We start from the raw sequence: 19,719 nt of genomic DNA on the forward strand, positions 1-19,719 counted from the left end.
GGAGGGGCATCTTCATGGTGGGCATATATGAAAAATGGGCAGATTAAAAAATGGGATATATTGGGCACAGATATTTGTACATTAGTACAAGTCCATATTGTTATTGTGGAAATACACCTTTAATCATTTTATTATGGGCTTTAAAAATGTAATATGACTTTTCAATAATCCAGATAAGGCATTATCCACCAGAAATTCTACCTGATCATTTCCCCAGCAGCGCTCCTGTGGGTCAGGGACAGGAACTACAGCCACTCACACAGGAATACAGTGTATTATAGTTTTAGTTACAAAGTGAAGAACTCAACATGGAAAAACAAAGAACAAAGGGAAGAGGTTTATAATACTCACACTTTAGATGTAACATTGTTTGCCTGAGCAGTGTCGTAATATGCAATGCCATTACTTATGACGACGCTTATTGGTCCTCCAAGGGCATTAGATACCACACCTGCGTGAATCCCAGCCATGCACAGCAATGATGACTGAAACAAACAAAAAAAAAGATTTATAAATTATATAAGATACATTAATACTTAAACTATGAAAAAATGTAGAAATATGTCAAATACAATAACACATCATTTTGTCATATTACTACTCTATAGAGGAGATGGCCCAACACACCCATAAAAGTTAAAGCCAGCAGCCTTGCCCATGCTTGGCTGCCAATACAACTTATGGCCAGGTTAAGGCGAGCAAAGTGGAAATCGGGCCAGTTGTGTCTGAAAAATTGCAGACATGAGTTCGTCTACAAGCTGTGGTTTTCTTCCATGTAGATCTCTGGTCCAAGTGGAAAATGGCCATGTGCACTGGGACACTGGCTATAATGTGGCCATGTAGAGACCTCAGCACACACGGACTGATTATACACTGTTTTAAACGAGCGTTAACGGTGGATTTGGATGCCTAGTTCTCGTAATTGTACGGCAAACTTTAGCTTAGATGCACGACACTAGATAAAAAAAAGTCAGTATTGAAAGCTTATATTGAGCCTTGAAATAGTATTTATACCCTGTGAACTTTTCCACAGTATCTCACGTTACACCCACAAACTTAAATGTATTATGTGATCTACTAACACAAAGCAGCAAGTACTGTATTTGTGGTATAAAGGAAATGATTCACGGTTTTCTAAATATTTTAAAAATACAAATCTGAAAATTGTGACATGCATTTGTATACTGCCTCCCTGAGTCAATACTTTGCAGGACCACCTTTTGCTGCAAGTCTTTTCACATATGTCTCTACCAGCTGTAAGGCTGAAATTTTTGTCCACTCTTCTTTGTAAACTAGCTCTAGCTCAGTGAGATAGGATGGAGAGGTTTGTGAACTGCAATTGTCAAGTCTTGCCACAATTGCTTAGATGTAAACCACTCAATTGTAGTATGTTTAGGGAACCTATGCCCCAGTCTCAAGTCTTTTGCAGCCTCTAAAAGACTTTCCACCAGGATTGCCCTGTATTTATCCATCTTCTCATCAACTCTAACCAGCTTCCCTGTCCCTGCTGAAGAAAAGCCTCCCCACAACATGATGCTGCCACCACCATGTTTGACAGTGGGGATGGTGTTTTCAGGGTGATATGCAGTGTTAGTTTTCTACCATACATAGCGTTTTGCATTTAGACCAAAAAGTTTTACTTTGGTCTCATCTGATGAGAGCACCTTCTCCTCATGCTAGCTGTGTCCTCTACAGGGCTTTTTGCAGACTGTATACGGGATTTCTTATGGTTTGCTTTCAAAAACCTCTTTCTTCTTGCCACTCTTCCATAAAGGCCAGATTTGTGGAGTGTACAACAAAAAGCTGTCCTGTGGATAGATTCTCCCACTTGAGCTGTGGATATCTGCAGCTCGTCCAGCGTGACCATGGGCCTCTTGGCTGCTTCTCCAATTAGTGACTCTCCTTGCTCGGGATGTCAGTTTAGGTGATTGGCCATGTCTTGGTAGGTTTGTATTTTTGTCACGCTCCTTCCATTTTTGGATGACGCTTTGAACAGTGCTCTGTGAGATGTTCACAGCTTGGGCTATTTTTTTTTTCTTTTTTTATAATCTATCCCTGCTTTACTATTCTCCACAACTTTATCCCTGACCTGTCTGGTGTGCTCCTTTGTTTTCATGATGTTGTTTGATCCTTAGTGATTTCAAACAAACCTCTGAGGCCTTCACAGAACAACTGTAGTTATACTGAGAATAAATTGCACACAGGTGGACTCAATTTACTAATTATGTGACTTCTGGAGGCAATTGGTTACTCAGGATTATATTTAGGGGTATCAGGCTGCAGGGGGCTGAATACAAATGCACGTCACAATTTTCAGATTTATATTTTTAAGTATCATTTCCTTTACACTTCAAATAATTGCTACTTTGTGTTATATCACATAAAATCCCACTAAAATACATTTACATTTGTAGGAGTAACGTGAAAAAAGTGTGGAAAGGTAATGGGGCATGAATACTTTTTCAATGCACTGTATAAAACACAGTACGGTCCTGACTAAGGTTGTACACGTGGCATGTGTACAAGCTTATTGAATGGATATGTACAGTCGAGATAACAGCATGGCCAGTTCAGATTTACCACAGGGCAGTAGACGAGATCAAGGTCTTCACCAATATAATCAGTTTTCACTGTACAAAGTTAATACAGAATGTGGCGTCTGAGCCCATCAATAGGAACACTAAGTGTCAGGGGCCTGTGCAAAGTGAAGCCAGGATGGGGGTCCACCAGCTGTATATATGTGGCTATGTGCTGCTGCAATTAATGATATATACAGCACTGTCATATTGCATCTATGTAAGTATATACTGTACTATAACACCAAGCCGTGATCATGAACTCAATGAACTTTTCAACTGTGAAATTTTAGGCTTAACAAAGGCCAGCGAGTAATTCCATCAGTTTAATGAGTGTAAAGTGCCTGCGCGTGTGAAGGGTCCGGCCGCTCAGCATCTCTAGACGCATACAATGGGAGCATGATCGAAAGAAAGCTTTTAATGCTTGACAGCTCCGAACCTAGACACCAATTGCTTTGATTAATACGTTTTCAGGCAAAGAAAAAACAAACAAAATTAATGTAAAAGATAAAACAATCTTAAAAGGGTTGTCCACTACTCGGACGACCCCTTCTCAATTACTATATTTCCCCATGTAAAATAAAACCAGTATGTACTCACCTCTGATGCCGTTACAGCGGTGTTGGGTCTTCCGGGGATCAAGTGACTTTATGTTACGCGAACTCTGTAGCCAATCAGCGGACGCTAAAGGACTGCTTCACTCTCGCTTCCATCGCACAAAACGGATTTCCCAAAAACTGACAGCAGCAGTTCTGACTACTTCTGGATGTCAGTTTTGGCCGGAAGTGAAACAGGCCCATTAGTGGAGGATGACTGGCTGCAGGACTCACGTGACAATGTCACACAAGCCCTGGCATCGCTGGAACGGCACCAAAGGGAAGTACCGCCTGTTTTTATTTTACATGGGGGAATATAGAAATTGCGAAGGGGTTGTCCGTATAGTGGACAACCCCTTTAATGGTTTACTTTTGAGTGATAACTATTGAAAAAGTTCACCAGGCCTATGATATCAATGATGTATCTGCAGGATCAGATCGGTGTGGATCAGACGCCCGACACCCCCACCATTCACACTGTGTTACAAGGTCCTTCAAAAGGAAGGAAGTACTCAGAGTGCAATGCCATCACAGCGCTCCATACTGTGCAATGGCTGTTCTTGGGTACAGCAGCTCAGCTCTCATTCAATTAAAAGGAAAAACACAAAAAAGTACATACATCTCGATAGCCAATGGGGATAGTTCCTGAGATTTCTCCAAAAGGTGTCAGACAACCGGCTGGACAGTATTTTCTGCAGGAAACAAGAAAATAAAAATCAGGTAAATCATCCCAAACTATCAGTCATCCATGGTAAAGTAAAAGGGGTGTTCTTAAGATGTATTTTTAGGAGTGCATCACTGCCCGGCTCCTGGATTCCTGCTTTTCCGTGGGCGAGGCTTTGCTGAAGATGGACAGTTCAGACCAACATGGTCACGCCACTGCTTCAAACTGTGAAGCTATTATTCTCTTTGTGGACATCCAGCTGACACCTAGTGGGTTGTCTTTTTTTTTCTTTTATAACTTATATGCATGTATTTGTGGTTAAAAATAATTTCCGCAGTCTGTTTTTATTAATACATTTTTCTACAGTGTTTCTTTTACAGGCTCTCTGTTTTCCTGCACATTCAACTTTTATGTGGTCTGTGATCAGAAGTCAGCTGATGGCTCAGAAAAAGAGATAAGAGAGTTATAAACAAATTCTTGCAAATTCTCAGTTAAAGGGAACCGGTCACCAGGATTTCCTCAAATAAACTAAAAGAATCACATTTAAGCCCTCTAATACATCACTCCAGCTGATAACCGTTTAATTCTCCCACGCTGAAGACTAGTCCGGTCCAATGGGTGTTGCAGGTCTGTGGTCAGCACCTTTCTCCCTCCTGTCTTGATTGATGTTTCCTTTATCATTCGATCAGAGCGGCAAATCACAAGTCTGCGCAGGTGAAGCTCAGACCCGCGCAGGTGAAGCTCAGACCCGCGCAGGTGAAGCTCAGACCTGCCTTCTTGAGGGTGTCGATGACCCGTAAGTGAACAAGTGCATGTGCATTACTGGACTTTGGTTCTGTGCCAAACTTGAGATTTGCAGCTCTGGGTGGATGATGTAGGAGACGCCAAGACAAGATGGCTCGGTGGTTATGGGAAGAAAGGAGGCGCCGAGCACAAACCTATGACACCCATAATACCGGACGGTGCAAATTAGCATATGGTGCTGGAGAATTATAACAGATATGTTCATGAATCTGTGGGGGAACTAATAAGAGGCTTATAAGTGGTCATTTTAGTTTATATCTGGAAAACCTGGTGGTAGGTTCCTTTTTTTACCCATTCTGCAGCCAATAGACAGTGCAACACACAGGGTATAAAAGATCATAGCACATTTTTTAATAAAACTCAATTGCTAAAATGATTTTAGCCCCAATAACATGCATTTAGTAAGGAAAAAAAATGATGTACCCAAAAGGTGAAAGTAAAAACCCCTTAATGCAATGCTGCCTGGGAAAAAAAATTGATGTATGCAAACTTGCTTCTCTGCAGAAAGAGAAAAACGGTCTCTTTCATGCCACCAGATTTCCTTCTGGAGAACTAAATTAGCAAGTGTAAAAAAGTAGCAATCAGCTCACCTGCCCAGCAAAATACTCCAGTAACAGCAACAGTCCAAACGATAGCCGACACTCACATCTTCTTAAAATAATTGCTTTATTGACCCAGCAGTATAAAAGGCACAAAAAACGGTTGAACACAACAGCACAAAAATTAAAAAGGCCGAAAAAAAATATCCGCTGCGCTCCCAGGCAACTTGTTTCAGACCTACATGGTCCTTTGTCAAGCCTCGGCATGTAGGTCTGAAACATGTTGCCTGGGAGCTCAGCAGATACATATTTTCTGCCTTTTTAATTTTTGTGCTGTTGTGTTCAACCATTTTTTGTGCCTTTTATATTACTGGATCAAAAAAGCAATTATTTTAAGAAGATGTGAGTGCTGGTTATCGTTTGGACGGATGTTAAATTAGCAAATTCTTACAATAAGCCTAATGAGTTAATAGATATTTAACACGCTACCTGTATTCAGGATCAGAAAACCGGCTCGCCTTCTCCAAACAGGTTATAAGGTCTAGGAAATTAAGAAAACCGAAGATATTAGGAACACATCAGAAGAACAGAGTAAAGATATCTTGGTGCTAAGGAGGATCTCTTTAATACCTTTGATCAGCTGGTGACAAATCAGACTTGGGCGTCTACGGATCACCAATATAAAACACCACGTACCTTCATTTTTAGGCCCAGATTTCTCCAAATCTACAAATCTGAAGTTAATAATGCATATGCTGTTTTTTGACTACAGTGGGACAACTGGATGAAGGAATGGTTCACAACGGACTAGTGACTAGTCCATAACCTGTCTCAGTCCTATTGAATTCCATGTAGCCCTTCATCTTCTCCAGATTTTAAAGCCCTTTGTAGGGAAAGTAGAAAATAAAATGTAAGCGGCATCGCTTGTACTTTAAAGCGTTCATGCCGTAATAGTCTTAGCCGCTCTGTGCCGGAGCCTTGGGGATGGGTCGTGTTTACACTTTTATTTAAAGCAATCAGAAGAAATGAAAGGGAATTGATGTGATCTCAAGGGTATTGTGCAAACTCATCTAACCAGAGGAAATAAACAGCGCTGCACTTCTTGGCAGAGAAATAAAAGCAGAAGAAATTTCCAGAGTTCTCCGGGAGAAAGGAAGGAAATCAAAGGATTGAAATTGGAAGCAACAAAAAATAATGGTGGACAGCGGTTTATAGGGACGTTCGCCTCAGAAAACAATTCATAAAATATACTGATTCTTGGCATTTTGCTTTATTCTGCATCATGACATCTCAGATACAGGCTCTGCATTAAGAAATACACTGTGTGCAGAATTATTAGGCAAGTTGTATTTTAGAGGATTATTTTTATTATTCATCAACAACTATGTTCTCAATCAACCCAAAAGACTCAAATATCCAAGCTTAATATTTTTGGAAGTTGGAGTGTTTTTTTTTAAGATTTGGCTATCTTAGGAGGATATCTGTTTGTGCAGGTAACTATTACTGTGCAGAATTATTAGGCAACTTTATAAAAAGCAAATATAATCCCATCTCACTTGTTTATTTTCACCAGGTAAACCAATATCAGTGCACAAAATTTAGAAATAAACATTTCTGACATTCAAAAACAAAAACCAAAAGAATTAGTGATCAATAAAGCCACCTTTCTTTATGATGACACTCAACAGCCTTCCATCCATAGATTGTGTCAGTTGCTTGATCTGTTTTTGATCAACATTGTGTGCAGCAGCCACCGCAGCCTCCCAGACACTGTTCCGAGAGGTGTACCGTTTTCCCTCCCTGTAGATCTCACATTTTATGATGGACCACAGGTTCTCTATGGGGTTCAGATCAAGTGAACAAGGGGGCCCATGTCATTATTTTTTCTTCTTTTAGACCTTTACTGGCCAGCCACACTGTGGAGTAGTTGGATGCATGTGATGGAGCATTGTCCTGCATGAAAATCATGTTTTTCTTGAATGATACTGACTTCTTCCTGTACCACTGCTTGAAGAAGTTGTCTTCCAGAAACTGGCAGTAGGTCTGGGAGTTGAGCTTCACTCCATCCTCAACCCGAAAAGTTCCCACAAGTTCATCTTTGATGATACCAGCCCATACCAGTACCCCACCTGCACCTTGCTGGCATCTGAGTCGGAGTGGAGCTCTCGGTCCTTTACAGATCCAGCCTCTGGCCCATCCATCTGGCCCATCAAGAGTCACTCTCATTTCATCAGTCCATAAAACCTTTGAAAAATCAGTCTTAAGATACTTCTTGGCCCATTCTAGACGTTTTATTTTATGTTTCTTGTTCAAAGGTGGTCGCTTTTCAGCCTTCCTCACCTTGGCCATGTCCCCGAGTATCGCACACCTTGTGCTTTTTGATACTCCAGTAACGCTGCAGCTCTGAAATATGGCAAAACTGGTGGCGAATGGCATCTTGGCAGCTTCATGCTTGATTTTCCTCAATTCATGGGCAGTTATTTTGCGCCTTTTTTGGCCAACACGCTTCTTGCGACCCTGTTGGCTATTTGCCATGAAACGCTTGATTGTTCGGTGATCACGCTTCAAAAGTTTGGAAATTTCAAGACTGCTGCATCCCTCTGCAAGACATCTCACAATTTTGGACTTTTCAGAGCCCGTCAAATCTCTCTTCTGACCCATTTTTCCAAAGGAAAGGAAGTTGCCTAATAATTAAGCACACCTTATATAGGGTGTTGATGTCATTAGTCAACACCCCTCCTCATTACAGAGATGCACATAACCAGATTTACTTAATTGGTAGTTGGCTCTCAAGCCTATGCAGCTTGGAGTAGGACAAGATGTAGAAAAAGTATCAAAGTGATCAAAATTCGCATTTGCCTAATAATTCTGCACGCGGTGTAGTACAGCGGTAGATATAGATGCTCGTTTAGGCGAAGATTAGAAAATGATGGATTTATCCAATGATCATTCTGCAAAACCGCACTCCACTGCGAAAAAATCTGAATTTCCTTTGAAGTTTTACTGCAAAGCTGCAAAATATTTTTTAAATATAAATTCCATTTATTAGCATTTTTGCAGTTTTTTTTTTTTTTTTTTTTCAGGTTGAATCCACAATGGAAATGCACCATGTCTAAACCTAATTTTTCTGGACTTCATAGGAGACTGTCATTAATGGTATATACTACGATACAGATCGCAGGATCAAGTCCCCTATGGGGACTAAAAAAAACTGAAAAAGAACAAATCTATCCAGAGGGAATTTAATCCAGGGCTCGACAAACCCAGGCGCCTGGTCGCCAGTGGCGCCTAGAAAATGTTGCCTGGTGCTTGAGGAGTTGAGAAGAAAAAAAAATACTCTCAATCCAATCCCACCTCCTGCACGGAGTCATCCAATCGGAGGAAGCAGGGACAGTATCGCTCAGGCCGCCTTCTCCACTTTGCTCCGCCCCCCTTATGCTCCGGGACTGGACAGGGAGAGTTGGGTTACGGGGGAAGGATCGCTGTGGCCGGGGGCCCGTTCTCATCTCCCGCTACCTGTGTAAGTACATACAAAGGCCGTGCTCCCCGGGGAGACGCCGTGTGTGAGGGGGTCTATATGTACAGTTTGTCAACAAAAAAACAGAACAGGCATTTTTTTAAAAAAAATTAGTTTCTTTGATTTTTCTGAGAAAAAAACTGAGAATATAAAAAATTTATAAATGTAATGACATCTATTTATTTTTTTTAAAAAAGCAATTTTTAAAGCATTCGTAAAAATTTAAAAAAAAATGTCAAGAAAAAAACGGAACAACAAATTGGACCACTGGTACTTCAGCTCTAAAATCACAAGGCATGTTCATGGCCACAAAAAGCAAAGTGAAATATAATATTTATTATCTTTAAAAGTAAAATGTTGTTTAGAACGTTTGTAATGTTTTTTTTGTTGAATTAAAAACCAAGTTTGCTTAAAAAAAAATTCTGGCTCCTAAATTTTTTGGCTGGCTCCTAGATTCTGAACAACTTTGTCGACCCCTGATTTAATCCATATACTAAAACAAACAAAAAAACACATTTTTTGCCTACTACACTTCCCCTAAGAAAATGCAATATAAAGCGATAAAAATCATATGTACCCCAAAATGGTACCATTAAAAACTACAGCTTACCACGCAAAAAATACAAAAACATATACTGATCCATCATCAGATAAAAAAAATAAATAAAAATGATGAGTCTTTAATAAAACTTTTTTTTTTTAAGCCACCAAGATAGTTAAAAAAAGGCATACATTTACGGTAGCACTTTAATCTTACAGATCATGTTTTTTCCCTTTCCCCTTCATCTAAGGCTGAATTCAGATTTTTCATGTAAGCAAAAAACGGTCAGATTTTCAATCAATGTTTGGTCTTGTTGGTCAGTTTTTACCATCAGCGATTTGAAACATGTGAAAAAAATTAAATTACAAAGCTTCTCCTATTCGTTAAAATATTAAATCATAGACAAAAAAAAAAAAAAATCAGACTCCTATTTTGATAATCCATGGCTCTGATAAAAAAAAAAAAAAAAAAAAAACACGGACTTGACTTTTTTTGGTGAACACAGGGGTCACAAGAAAATAAAAAAGCAAACATGTGAATAACACCAAAGACATAAATGGGTGCATGTCCTGTCAATTAATTTTTCGTGTTTTTCACTACATTATGTGTTAAAGTGAATCGTATCAAGAAAAGAGAAAAACCAAGCCCTCATACAGAATTTGACGAAAGATAAGCAAAGCTATGGTATGTATATACACACACACACACATTATATATATATATATATACACACATATATACATATACACACACACTTATTTATATTTTTTTTTTTTACTTATTTTTTGGGGGCTGCTTTAAAATAAACCATGTGGTCCCCACAAGTAAAAGATACCAGGCTTACACGAAATAAATGTGGCTGCATCCAGAGAACATGCAGAAAGGACACGAGGTGGTTCATGTCCTGATATACGTCAGCGATCTGGAGGGCAGAAAAAAATCCCCCCACAACAAAATAAACCCCTTTCCTCTAATGTAGAGTAACCAATACCTGTTTTATTTGTGGTGGAATAAGAAGCCAGAAAGCCTCGCCCGGAGATGTGGATCCCACTCATGAACAGCACGGTGACCTCATGGCTCTTGGACTCAACCACATCTTCTGGTTTTAATGCCAAGCCGCAATACTTAGCCCCTGGCCAGAGAGGGAAAGACAGGAAATCTTTAATAGAGAGAAACTAGCAACTTCCAGCATGGCTCCATTACTTTCTATGACATACAGCAAGGTTTAATAGGGATTTCTTCAATACTGTGCACTTCACTGATGCCAAATGTGAACTGCGGTTTATGTTTTACTGATGTTCAGTCCATGTAAATGTCACAGCTGACTAACCGCTTGCAAAGCCTTCTGCCAACAGTGTCATAAATTGCTGCAAACAAACTGAACGGTTTCCAGGAATTGGTAGAGTATCCATGCAGCGGTGCCTGGCTTTTCCCAATTTCTCCAAACCCTAAGGGTATTTGCACACGATGCAGAAATGAAGCAGAAAATTTCTGCATCATTTCTGCATCTCCCTGGCAGAAAAAAAGCATGCAGATTGTGCATGCGTTTTTCCTGCGGAATACATGCGGATTCACATGCATTTCCGCATGTGGATTGACAAGCGCTTTCCAGGCGATTTTAGCATCACTTGGAAAGTGCTTGACAACTAGGTCACACTATATAAATCCATGCAAACGGCATGGATTTATATAGTGTGACCCGAGAGAATGGTAAAAATAAAAAATACATGTATGCTTTACCTTCTGATGGCCCGCGCTGTCCTGCTCACTCCGTTCTCCCGGCAACTTTGAATTGAAAGACCTGCCGACGTCAGCGTCACGTGACCCATCACATGACTCTGACGTCAGCGCAGGTCCTTCAACTCACTGCAAGTGCCGGGAACCAAGCAGGAGCGCTGCGCGGGCCGGCAGATGGTAAGTATATATATATTTTTTATTTTATTCTTGTTTTACAGCTTTTTTAATGGTACCTGGGTGTGGATGAGACTCTCCTCTCCTCTAGACCTGGGTACCATCCGCACATTAGAACGCGCCAATAACGCAAGTACAGATGCAGTCTTGCGGAATTGGCGCGTTCTAATGCAAGTCAATGGCGGCGAAAACGCCGCGTTTATGCAAAATTAATTGACATGCTGCGGATTTTTGAGTGCAGCGTTTACGGTGCGGAAAAATTCGCATCATGGGCACAGCACATGCGGATTTCAATTGGGGAACATTGCTGCCCTTCTACCATGCGTTTTTAATGCATTTCCGCGGCGTTTACGCAACTGCAAACACTCCGCGGAAAGGCATTAAATACGGATCGTGTGAACTCAGCCTACGACCTAATTCAGACATCCTTTGTTCTCATACGAATGCCAGCCGTGGTTTTCACTCGTACCTGTGATAATCTATGGAGCCATTCACATGTCCAACGTGCAAAACCACGGAGACATGATCGACTTTGATCCGAGTATTGTATCAAAAACGGCAATGCAAGTCTATGGGTCCATGAAAACAATCGGACAGGGGTCGGAAGATATCCAGTGGGGCCCAATTATCACGGCGGAGAATTTTTGTTTCTTCCATGTATGAAAAAAACGGATGACAGTCGGACCTTACTGTGATGAAAGCCTGATAAAAAAAAATCAGTTTTTCTCGTATGTGGAAAATATTGATGTCTGAATGAGGCCTTAGCCTGGATCCATATGTGGCTGAAAAACCCACCAAAAATTCACGACAAAATCATGCAGATTTGAGGTGGGTTTTAGTTAAAAAAAATACACAACAGAAATGGACATCTTTTGAAATCCAAACCACAGGTGAATTTCTCCGAGAAACAATTCCACAGCACAGGAATGAAATCTGTACGTCAACACAGGACGGGAATGCTGCTACAGTCCCAGAAACAAATCTCATCCACATCTGAAATTTTTCTGGACTCCATAAAAATTGACCTGCTGCAGATTTTAAAACGAGGATTTTGACTGCAGATTTCACTTCTTTTCTGCAGAAATTTTCCTGGGAAATGTTTATTATATGCAGGGGAAATTGCTGCAGAAAAATCTATTGTGTATTGGACACAGCCGAAAAATTCAAAGCAATGAAATAAACGTAATGGTTACATCCACTGAGCAAAGTACTGAAATATGTTGAAGAAATAACTATTAACCCTCTCTATATCCACATAGATTGCACAGAGCTAGTCCTTTCAATTTGCCATCAACATTATTTTCCTTAGGCTTTTGTACTTGTGCAATAAAGCATTATATTCAAAGTTTTGTGTTGGAAACCGGAGCCAGAATATAGGACTTAGGGCTTGTGCACATGCTGAGTAATTGCATGTTTTTTTTTTGTGCATAAAATTAATGAGATTTCAGAAATCTCATGTACATGCTGTTTTTTTTTCCCCCCTAGCACATTTTAACCGTTCATGCATTTTTTTCAAATCTGCAGCAGATCAATTCTGTGTGTTCTTTCCATAGGCAGGCTGCGTTTTTCTTGCCAACAGGTGTTTTTAGTGCAGAAAAATCACTGCAATTAACAATGAGTGCATATACCTGTGGATTAGCCCCATTGCATTTATTCAATGTACAGATCTGCAAATCCGCAGCAGAAATCCTTGGATGTATGACCATTTTCTTTTAAATCAGCCTCTAATTTTTTTTTTCAGCACAGAAATCAGACCCGTGAATATGCCCTTATTATACCAACATATACAGGTTCAGTGGATTACCACAATTTATTTGACAAAATAGGACTTTTGAATGAGATAGATAGATAGATAGATAGATATCAGTACAGACTAAAAGTTTGGACCCACCTTCTCATTTAAAGATTTTTCTGTATTTTCATGACTATGAAAATTGTACATTCATACTGAAGGCATCAAAACTATGAATTAACACATGTGGAATTATATACTTAACAAAAAAGTGTGAAACAACTGAAAATATGTCTTATATTCTAGGTTCTTCAAAGTAGCCACCTTTTGCTTTGATGACTGCTTTGCACACTCTTGGCATTCTCTTGATGAGCTTCAAGAGGTAGTCACCGGAAATGGTCTTCCAACAATCTTGAAGGAGTTCCCAGAGATGCTTAGCACGTGTTGGCCCTTTTGCCTTCACTCTGCGGTCCAGCTCACCCCAAACCATCTCGACTGGGTTCAGGTCTGGTGACTGTGGAGGCCAGGTCATCTGGCGTAGCACCCCATCATTCTCCTTCTTGGTCAAATAGCCCTTACACAGCCTGGAGGTCTGTTTGGGGTCATTGTCCTGTTGAAAAATAAATGATGGTCCAACTAAACGCAAACCGGATGGAATAGCATGCCGCTGCAAGATGCTGTGGTAGCCATGCTGGTTCAGTTTGCCTTCAATTTTGAATAAATCCCCAACAGTGTCACGAGCAAAGCACCCCCACACCATCACACCTCCTCCTCCATGCTTCACGGTGGGAACCAGGCATGTAGAGTCCATCCGTTCACCTTTTCTGCGTCGCACAAAGACACGGTGGTTGGAACCAAAGATCTCAAATTTGGACTCATCAGACCAAAGCACAGATTTCCACTGGTCTAATGTCCATTCCTTGTGTTCTTTAGCCCAAACAAGTCTCTTCTGCTTGTTTCCTGTCCTTAGCAGTGGTTTCCTAGCAGCTATTTTACTATGAAGGCCTGCTGCACAAAGTCTCCTCTTAACAGTTGTTGAACAGATGTGTCTGCTGCTAGAACTCTGTGTGGCATTGACCTGGTCTCTAATCTGAGCTGCTGTTAACCTGCGATTTTTGAGGCTGGTGACTCAGATAAACTTATCCTCAGAAGCAGAGGTGACTCTTGGTCTTCCTTTCCTGGGGCAGTCCTCATGTGAGCCAGTTTCTTTGTAGTGCTTGATGTTTTTTGCAACTGCACTTGGGGAAACTTTCAAAGTTTGCCCAATTTTTCGGACTGAATGACCTTCATTTCTTAAAGTAATGATGGCCACTCGTTTTTCTTTACTTAGAATTTGTATTATGGCAAGAAAAAAGCAGCTAACAGGATATTCAGTAGGACTATCAGCTGTGTATCCACCAGATTTCTGCACAACACAACTGATGGTCCCAACCCCATTTATAAGGCAAGAAATACCACTTATTAAACCTGACCGGGCACACCTGTGAAGTGAAAACCATTTCCGGTGACTACCTCTTGAAGCTCATCAAGAGAATGCCAAGAGTGTGCAAAGCAGTCATCAAAGCAAAAGGTGGCTACTTTGAAGAACCTAGAATATAAGACATATTTTCAGTTGTTTCACACTTTTTTGTTAAGTATATAATTCCACATGTGTTAATTCATAGTTTTGAGGCCTTCAGTGTGAATGTACAATTTTCATAGTCATGAAAATAAAGAAAAATCTTTAAATGAGAAGGTGTTTACAAACACACATAGATAGATCTCTATATATATATATATATACTAAAAGCGTCAGTGATAAGTGATGAAGATATTCAATATACAGTAAATAGAGATGAGGAATATATTAATGTTCAGTAACAGCTCATTTTGTGCACCAACACATTCACTGCGATCATCATCTACTGTGTACAGAGATAACACTGTAGGGATCACGGTTCTCCTTTAAAACATGATTTCTCAGACCCAGAGAGTTGCCTGAAATTTAACAGAGCTTGCTGACACATTGATCAAGTCACGCCTTCACTACACTTAGCTCGGAGATCGCTCGCTCGCTTTTGCATTACACATTCCTAAAACTTAAAAACAAAGACTATGCAAGAGACTATGAACAAGTCATACAAACCTGCTGTCATACACTAAAGTTGCTAAGGGAACTTTCAAGGTATTTGTTAAAATATGTCTATAGTCTTATATGGAACTGAGGTATGCGGTAAAAAACAAAAAAAAAAGTTTATTTTTGACATTTAGCCATGATACATCAGTATATCTTTTAAGCATACTTTACTGGGCTTATTAGCTTCAGCTGGACGAGGGTCCAACATCCAGCACACCCATGGATCAGCCATCTTCCTGGAGGCAACCAATGTAAACACATTGATCGGAGCCACATTGCGCAGCTCCATTTAAAATGTAGTGGCCGCTGCCGATTACTGCAGAACAGCTATGAATGTACTGCAGTACTTGGCAGCGGCAACTATACACTGAATGGGGCTGCTGAAATGCAGCTCTGTTCAATGTGTTCACATCCAGCTGGTAACAGAGCTTGTGACAGCTGATTGGTGGGGGTGCAGGGTGTCGGACCCTCATCAATTTTTTATACCTATCTTTCTATATCTATTCTGAAAATAGGTCAAATCTTTTACTCCAAATAAATGGGTGAACAAGAAGGGTTTCAACACTAATGTGGAGTAAAATGGTACCCGGTGCACTCAAAGCAATTTAATGGTTTCCCTTTAAAAACAATCCACAAAGGCAAAAGTTACGTTTCAGTCTGCACCCCAGACTAAATGGATTGCAGGGAATAGGTAGATCTGTGGTGTCGGTGTTATTGTGAGGCACCAAACAGATCTTTAATTTGATCTGAGTGCGCCAGGTAGCTTTTTACATTCCTGAGGAGAGATCATCAACATATTCTGACAGAACAACCTCTTTCAAGCAGAGTTTGTGTACTCTGAGGGCTCATTCAAGCATCCGTGGATCTTGGTCCAATCTCAAAAAGCAATGCACGGATAGGCTGCGGGTCTACAGACCGGCCTCATAGAAATACACGAAGATGTTATGCTCCGGTCAGGAGACTTGAGGCCAGTCCATGCACTGCGATCCAAGATTGAACAGAGATCCATGGACATCTGAATAAACCCCAAAAATACTTTCAACATGTAAGCTCATACAGTGGGGTAAATAAGTATTTGATACCTTGCTGTTTTTGTAACTTTGCCCACTGACAAAGACATGAACAGTCTATAATTTTAAGGGTAGGTTAATTTTAACATTGAGAGATAGAATATCCAAAAAAAAAAAGAAAAGAAAATTACATTGTATAAATTACATAAATGTATTTGCTTTTTGGAGTGAGAAATAAGTATTTGATCTCTCTGGCAAACAACACTTAATACTTGGTGGCAAAACCCTTGTTGGCAAGCACAGCAGTCAGATGTTTTTTGTAGTTGATGATGAGGTTTGTGCACATGTCAGGAGGAATTTTGGTCCACTCCTCTTTGCAGATCATCTCTAAATCATTAAGATTTTGAGGCTGTCGCTTGGCAACTCGGAGCTTCAACTCCCTCCATAAGTTTTCTATGAGATTAAGGTCTGGAGACTGGCTAGGCCACTCCATGACCTTACTGTGCTTCTTTTTGAGCCACTCCTTTGTTGCCTTGGCTGTATGTTTTGGATCATTGTCTTCCTGGAAGAACCAGCCACGACCCATCTTCAATGCTCTTACTGAGGGAAGGAGGTTGTTGGCCAAAATGTCACGATACATGATCCCATCCATCTTCCCTTTAGTACGGTGCAGTCGTCATGCCCCCTTTGCAGAAAAGCACACCCAAAGTATATTGCTTCCCCCACCATGCTTCACGGATGGGACGATGTTCTTAGGGTTGTACTCATCCTTCTTCTTCGGCCAAACACGGCGAGTTGAGTTAATGCCAAAGAGCTCAATTTTTGTCTCATAGCACCTTCTCCCAATAACGCACAGAATCATCAGGGTGTTCATTGGCAAGCTTCAGACGGGCCTGTTTATATACCTTCTTGAGCAGGGGGACCTTGCGGGCACTGCAGATTTTAAACCTTTAAGGTGTAATGTGCTACCAATGGTTTTCTTGGCGACTGTGGTCCCAGCGGCCTTGAGATCATTAACAAGTTCCCCCCCGTGTAGTTTTAGGCTGATCTATCGCCTTCCTCATGATCAAGGATACCCCACTAGGCGAGATTTTGCATGGTGCCCCGAATCGATGTCGATGGTTTTGTAGCCCATTCCAGCTTTGTGCAGGTTTATGATCGGGTCTCTGACATCCTTAGAAAGCTCTTTGGTTTTGCCCATGTTGTAGAGGTTAGAGCCTGACTGATTAATTGAGTCTGTGGACAGGAGTCTTTTATACAGGCGACTATGTAAGACTGCTGTCTTTAATGCAGGTAACGAGTTGATTAGGAGCATCTAACTGGTCTGTAGGAGCCAGAACGCATAATGGTTTGTAGAGGATCAAATACTTATTTCTCACTGAAAAATGCAAATAAGTTTATCTAATTTATACAATGTGATTTTCTTGATTTTTTTGGGGGGATATTCTCTCTCTCAATGTTAAAATTAACCTACCCTTAAAATTATAGACAGTTCAGGTCTTTCTCAGTGGGCAAACTTACAAAAACAGCAAGGGATCAAATACTTATTTCTAAATAACATAAGAGTACATAAAATAACAGTAGTTTATAGAAACACCTTTTAGTACATAAAATAATGCTGTGATAAAGGACAGTATATACTGTAGATGCTAATTATTTCAAGTCCCACCTACATTAATTAATTGTCTGCTATAGCCAAAATACTCTGCTTTTGCATCAATTTCCAGAATTAGCCACCAAATATATATAATTTTATATAACCATTTTTATTTTCCAAAAATTATAAAAATTCCAGCGTCCTTTCACCATACGCACGCTTTCACGTTTGCTGCGCTATTATTGTCGTCAAACACTCAAGCTCGACAGAGGAGCAATGAGCACACTTAAGAGCTTTTGTCTTTGCTTTATAATAAAGATCCATCTTTTTTTAAAAGTAGGAAGTACATCCGATTTTTAGTACGCATTTTCTCTTTTTTGAATTGTTTATAGGTTTTAAACATATTTTGGATGGCAAGCACCATCAATATAGAGGAGGTGTCCGCTCCATTGGGATTTTTTTTTGGTTGTGTAAAAATGGGTCATAATAATAAGATTATCATAATAATTCCAGGATGGGTAGTGTGATGACAATGTGAACTGTCCCCGAAAAAAAAACATTCTGAGGTTGTGTGTGAATTAATACATTACGTTCCTATGAAAACATCAGGGAATGCTGTGACAGTAAGTAGCAGCTCGTAGTAAAGCTATATCTTTTCCCTAAAATCAGTTTCTTTTGATTCCTTCCCCCTCACCAAGTGTCTGGGGCATTCTGAGAAATGTAGTACGCCAGCATCCCTTGTTGACGACTAGCATAGTTCAATGGCGTCCATGATGGTGTGGGTAAAGGGAACCTGATGGTAACAGCAGTTGTTTGTCAGATACAACACATACACAGCTCATATACAGTATTATAGAAATTGTTCCAAGTTACGACCGAAGAAGAGGAAAGACAGAGCTGGAGAACATCACACACTGAAATGAAGACGCAGATCGCTGCCGAGTTCCTTGCCATTTAAGGACCTGTGTGTTTATCACTTTCCAGCAGCCAGGATTACTAATTCTACACAAAGTTTGTTGTTTAAGTCGCCTGCCTAATAAAACAAAATGACGCCAACGTCCAATCACACCTCCAACACATCTACTATCCCCGCTACGTAAAGTGTGAAAGTGGAAGCACTAAATCCATGCAACAGCCAGGACTTCCTGAACAAGAAAGCAAACGACCCAATCAAAATAAACACTTCAGGATAGCGACCATATATACAGAAATAGCCGAAGAGGGGATGGCAAACGCCAAGATTTAAATACATGAAATAAATTAAAAAAAAGCACAATGGTGTAAAGTACCAAAAGGAGCTCTACTGATCTTACCAGTATTCCCATCTCCAAGATCCTATCCCAATATGTAGCAGGTGTAATAATAATAATATTAGCAAATGCCTCCAATTAGAAATGTAGTATAGTTTTTCTGATTTGCTATGTCCTAACACCATGTGCAGGGCATTGCAGTAGCTTAGTTAGCTAGTTGCTAGTGGTCATAACCATGGATACCTTAGGTCTTGCAATGCCCTGCACATGAGTAAAGAGACATAACGAATCAGAAAAACTATACTACATTTCTTATTGGCGGTATTTGCTAATATTATTATTATACCTACTACACATTGGGATAGGATCTTGGAGATGGGAATACCCTTTTAAGTCGGCCAACGCAATGCAATGTGGGTGCCATGCTGCAATGATGACGTCACCCTAGGCTGGCTAATCAGGAGAGGAACTGGGGATGCCGGCAGGTAGGAGGTGGTGTGCAAGACTCCTGTCCAATGGCCAACAACTACTAATGTGGCCACTTGACCTGGGAACTCATTTGCTAAACTATAAAAAGGAGTACTACTCACCTCACCAAACCCTTGGCGCTCCTGTCCTAAAAACCCGGTCCCTCATCATGCTCTGCTCATCAGGCTCCAATGATGGCGTGCTTGTGTCCACATGTTGGAGATCAGTGAGACGAGTATTACTCCTTTTTACACATAAGCAAATTAATTCACAGGACCCTAGGTCCTACAGCCACTGTAAGACGAAAGTCCTGCAAATCGCCTCCTACCTTCAGACATTCCCAACTCATAGAATGAAGTCATCGCTGCGGCGTGACGCCCGCACTGCATCGTGCTGGC

At 40.5% G+C, this 19,719-nt stretch overlaps 1 protein-coding gene across 1 annotated transcript in view; it reads right to left on the reverse strand.

Annotated features, from left to right (window-relative positions):
• Positions 1-19,719, reverse strand: part of DCBLD2 (discoidin, CUB and LCCL domain containing 2) — a 90,742-nt gene that overhangs the window by 35,899 nt on the left and 35,124 nt on the right. Inside the window, exons 3-6 of the mRNA XM_073668107.1 lie at positions 10,229-10,369; positions 5,669-5,720; positions 3,792-3,864; positions 352-485 (exon numbers count right to left, since the gene is read on the reverse strand). Coding sequence (XP_073524208.1) covers positions 352-485; positions 3,792-3,864; positions 5,669-5,720; positions 10,229-10,369 — 400 coding nt within the window. The remainder of the gene's footprint in view (positions 1-351; positions 486-3,791; positions 3,865-5,668; positions 5,721-10,228; positions 10,370-19,719) is intronic.

Source organism: Phyllobates terribilis, unplaced genomic scaffold (genome assembly GCF_046119375.1).
Source record: "Phyllobates terribilis strain yellow unplaced genomic scaffold, ASM4611937v1 Scaffold_2__4_contigs__length_985480577, whole genome shotgun sequence".
Classification (NCBI taxonomy): Eukaryota; Metazoa; Chordata; class Amphibia; order Anura; family Dendrobatidae; genus Phyllobates; species Phyllobates terribilis.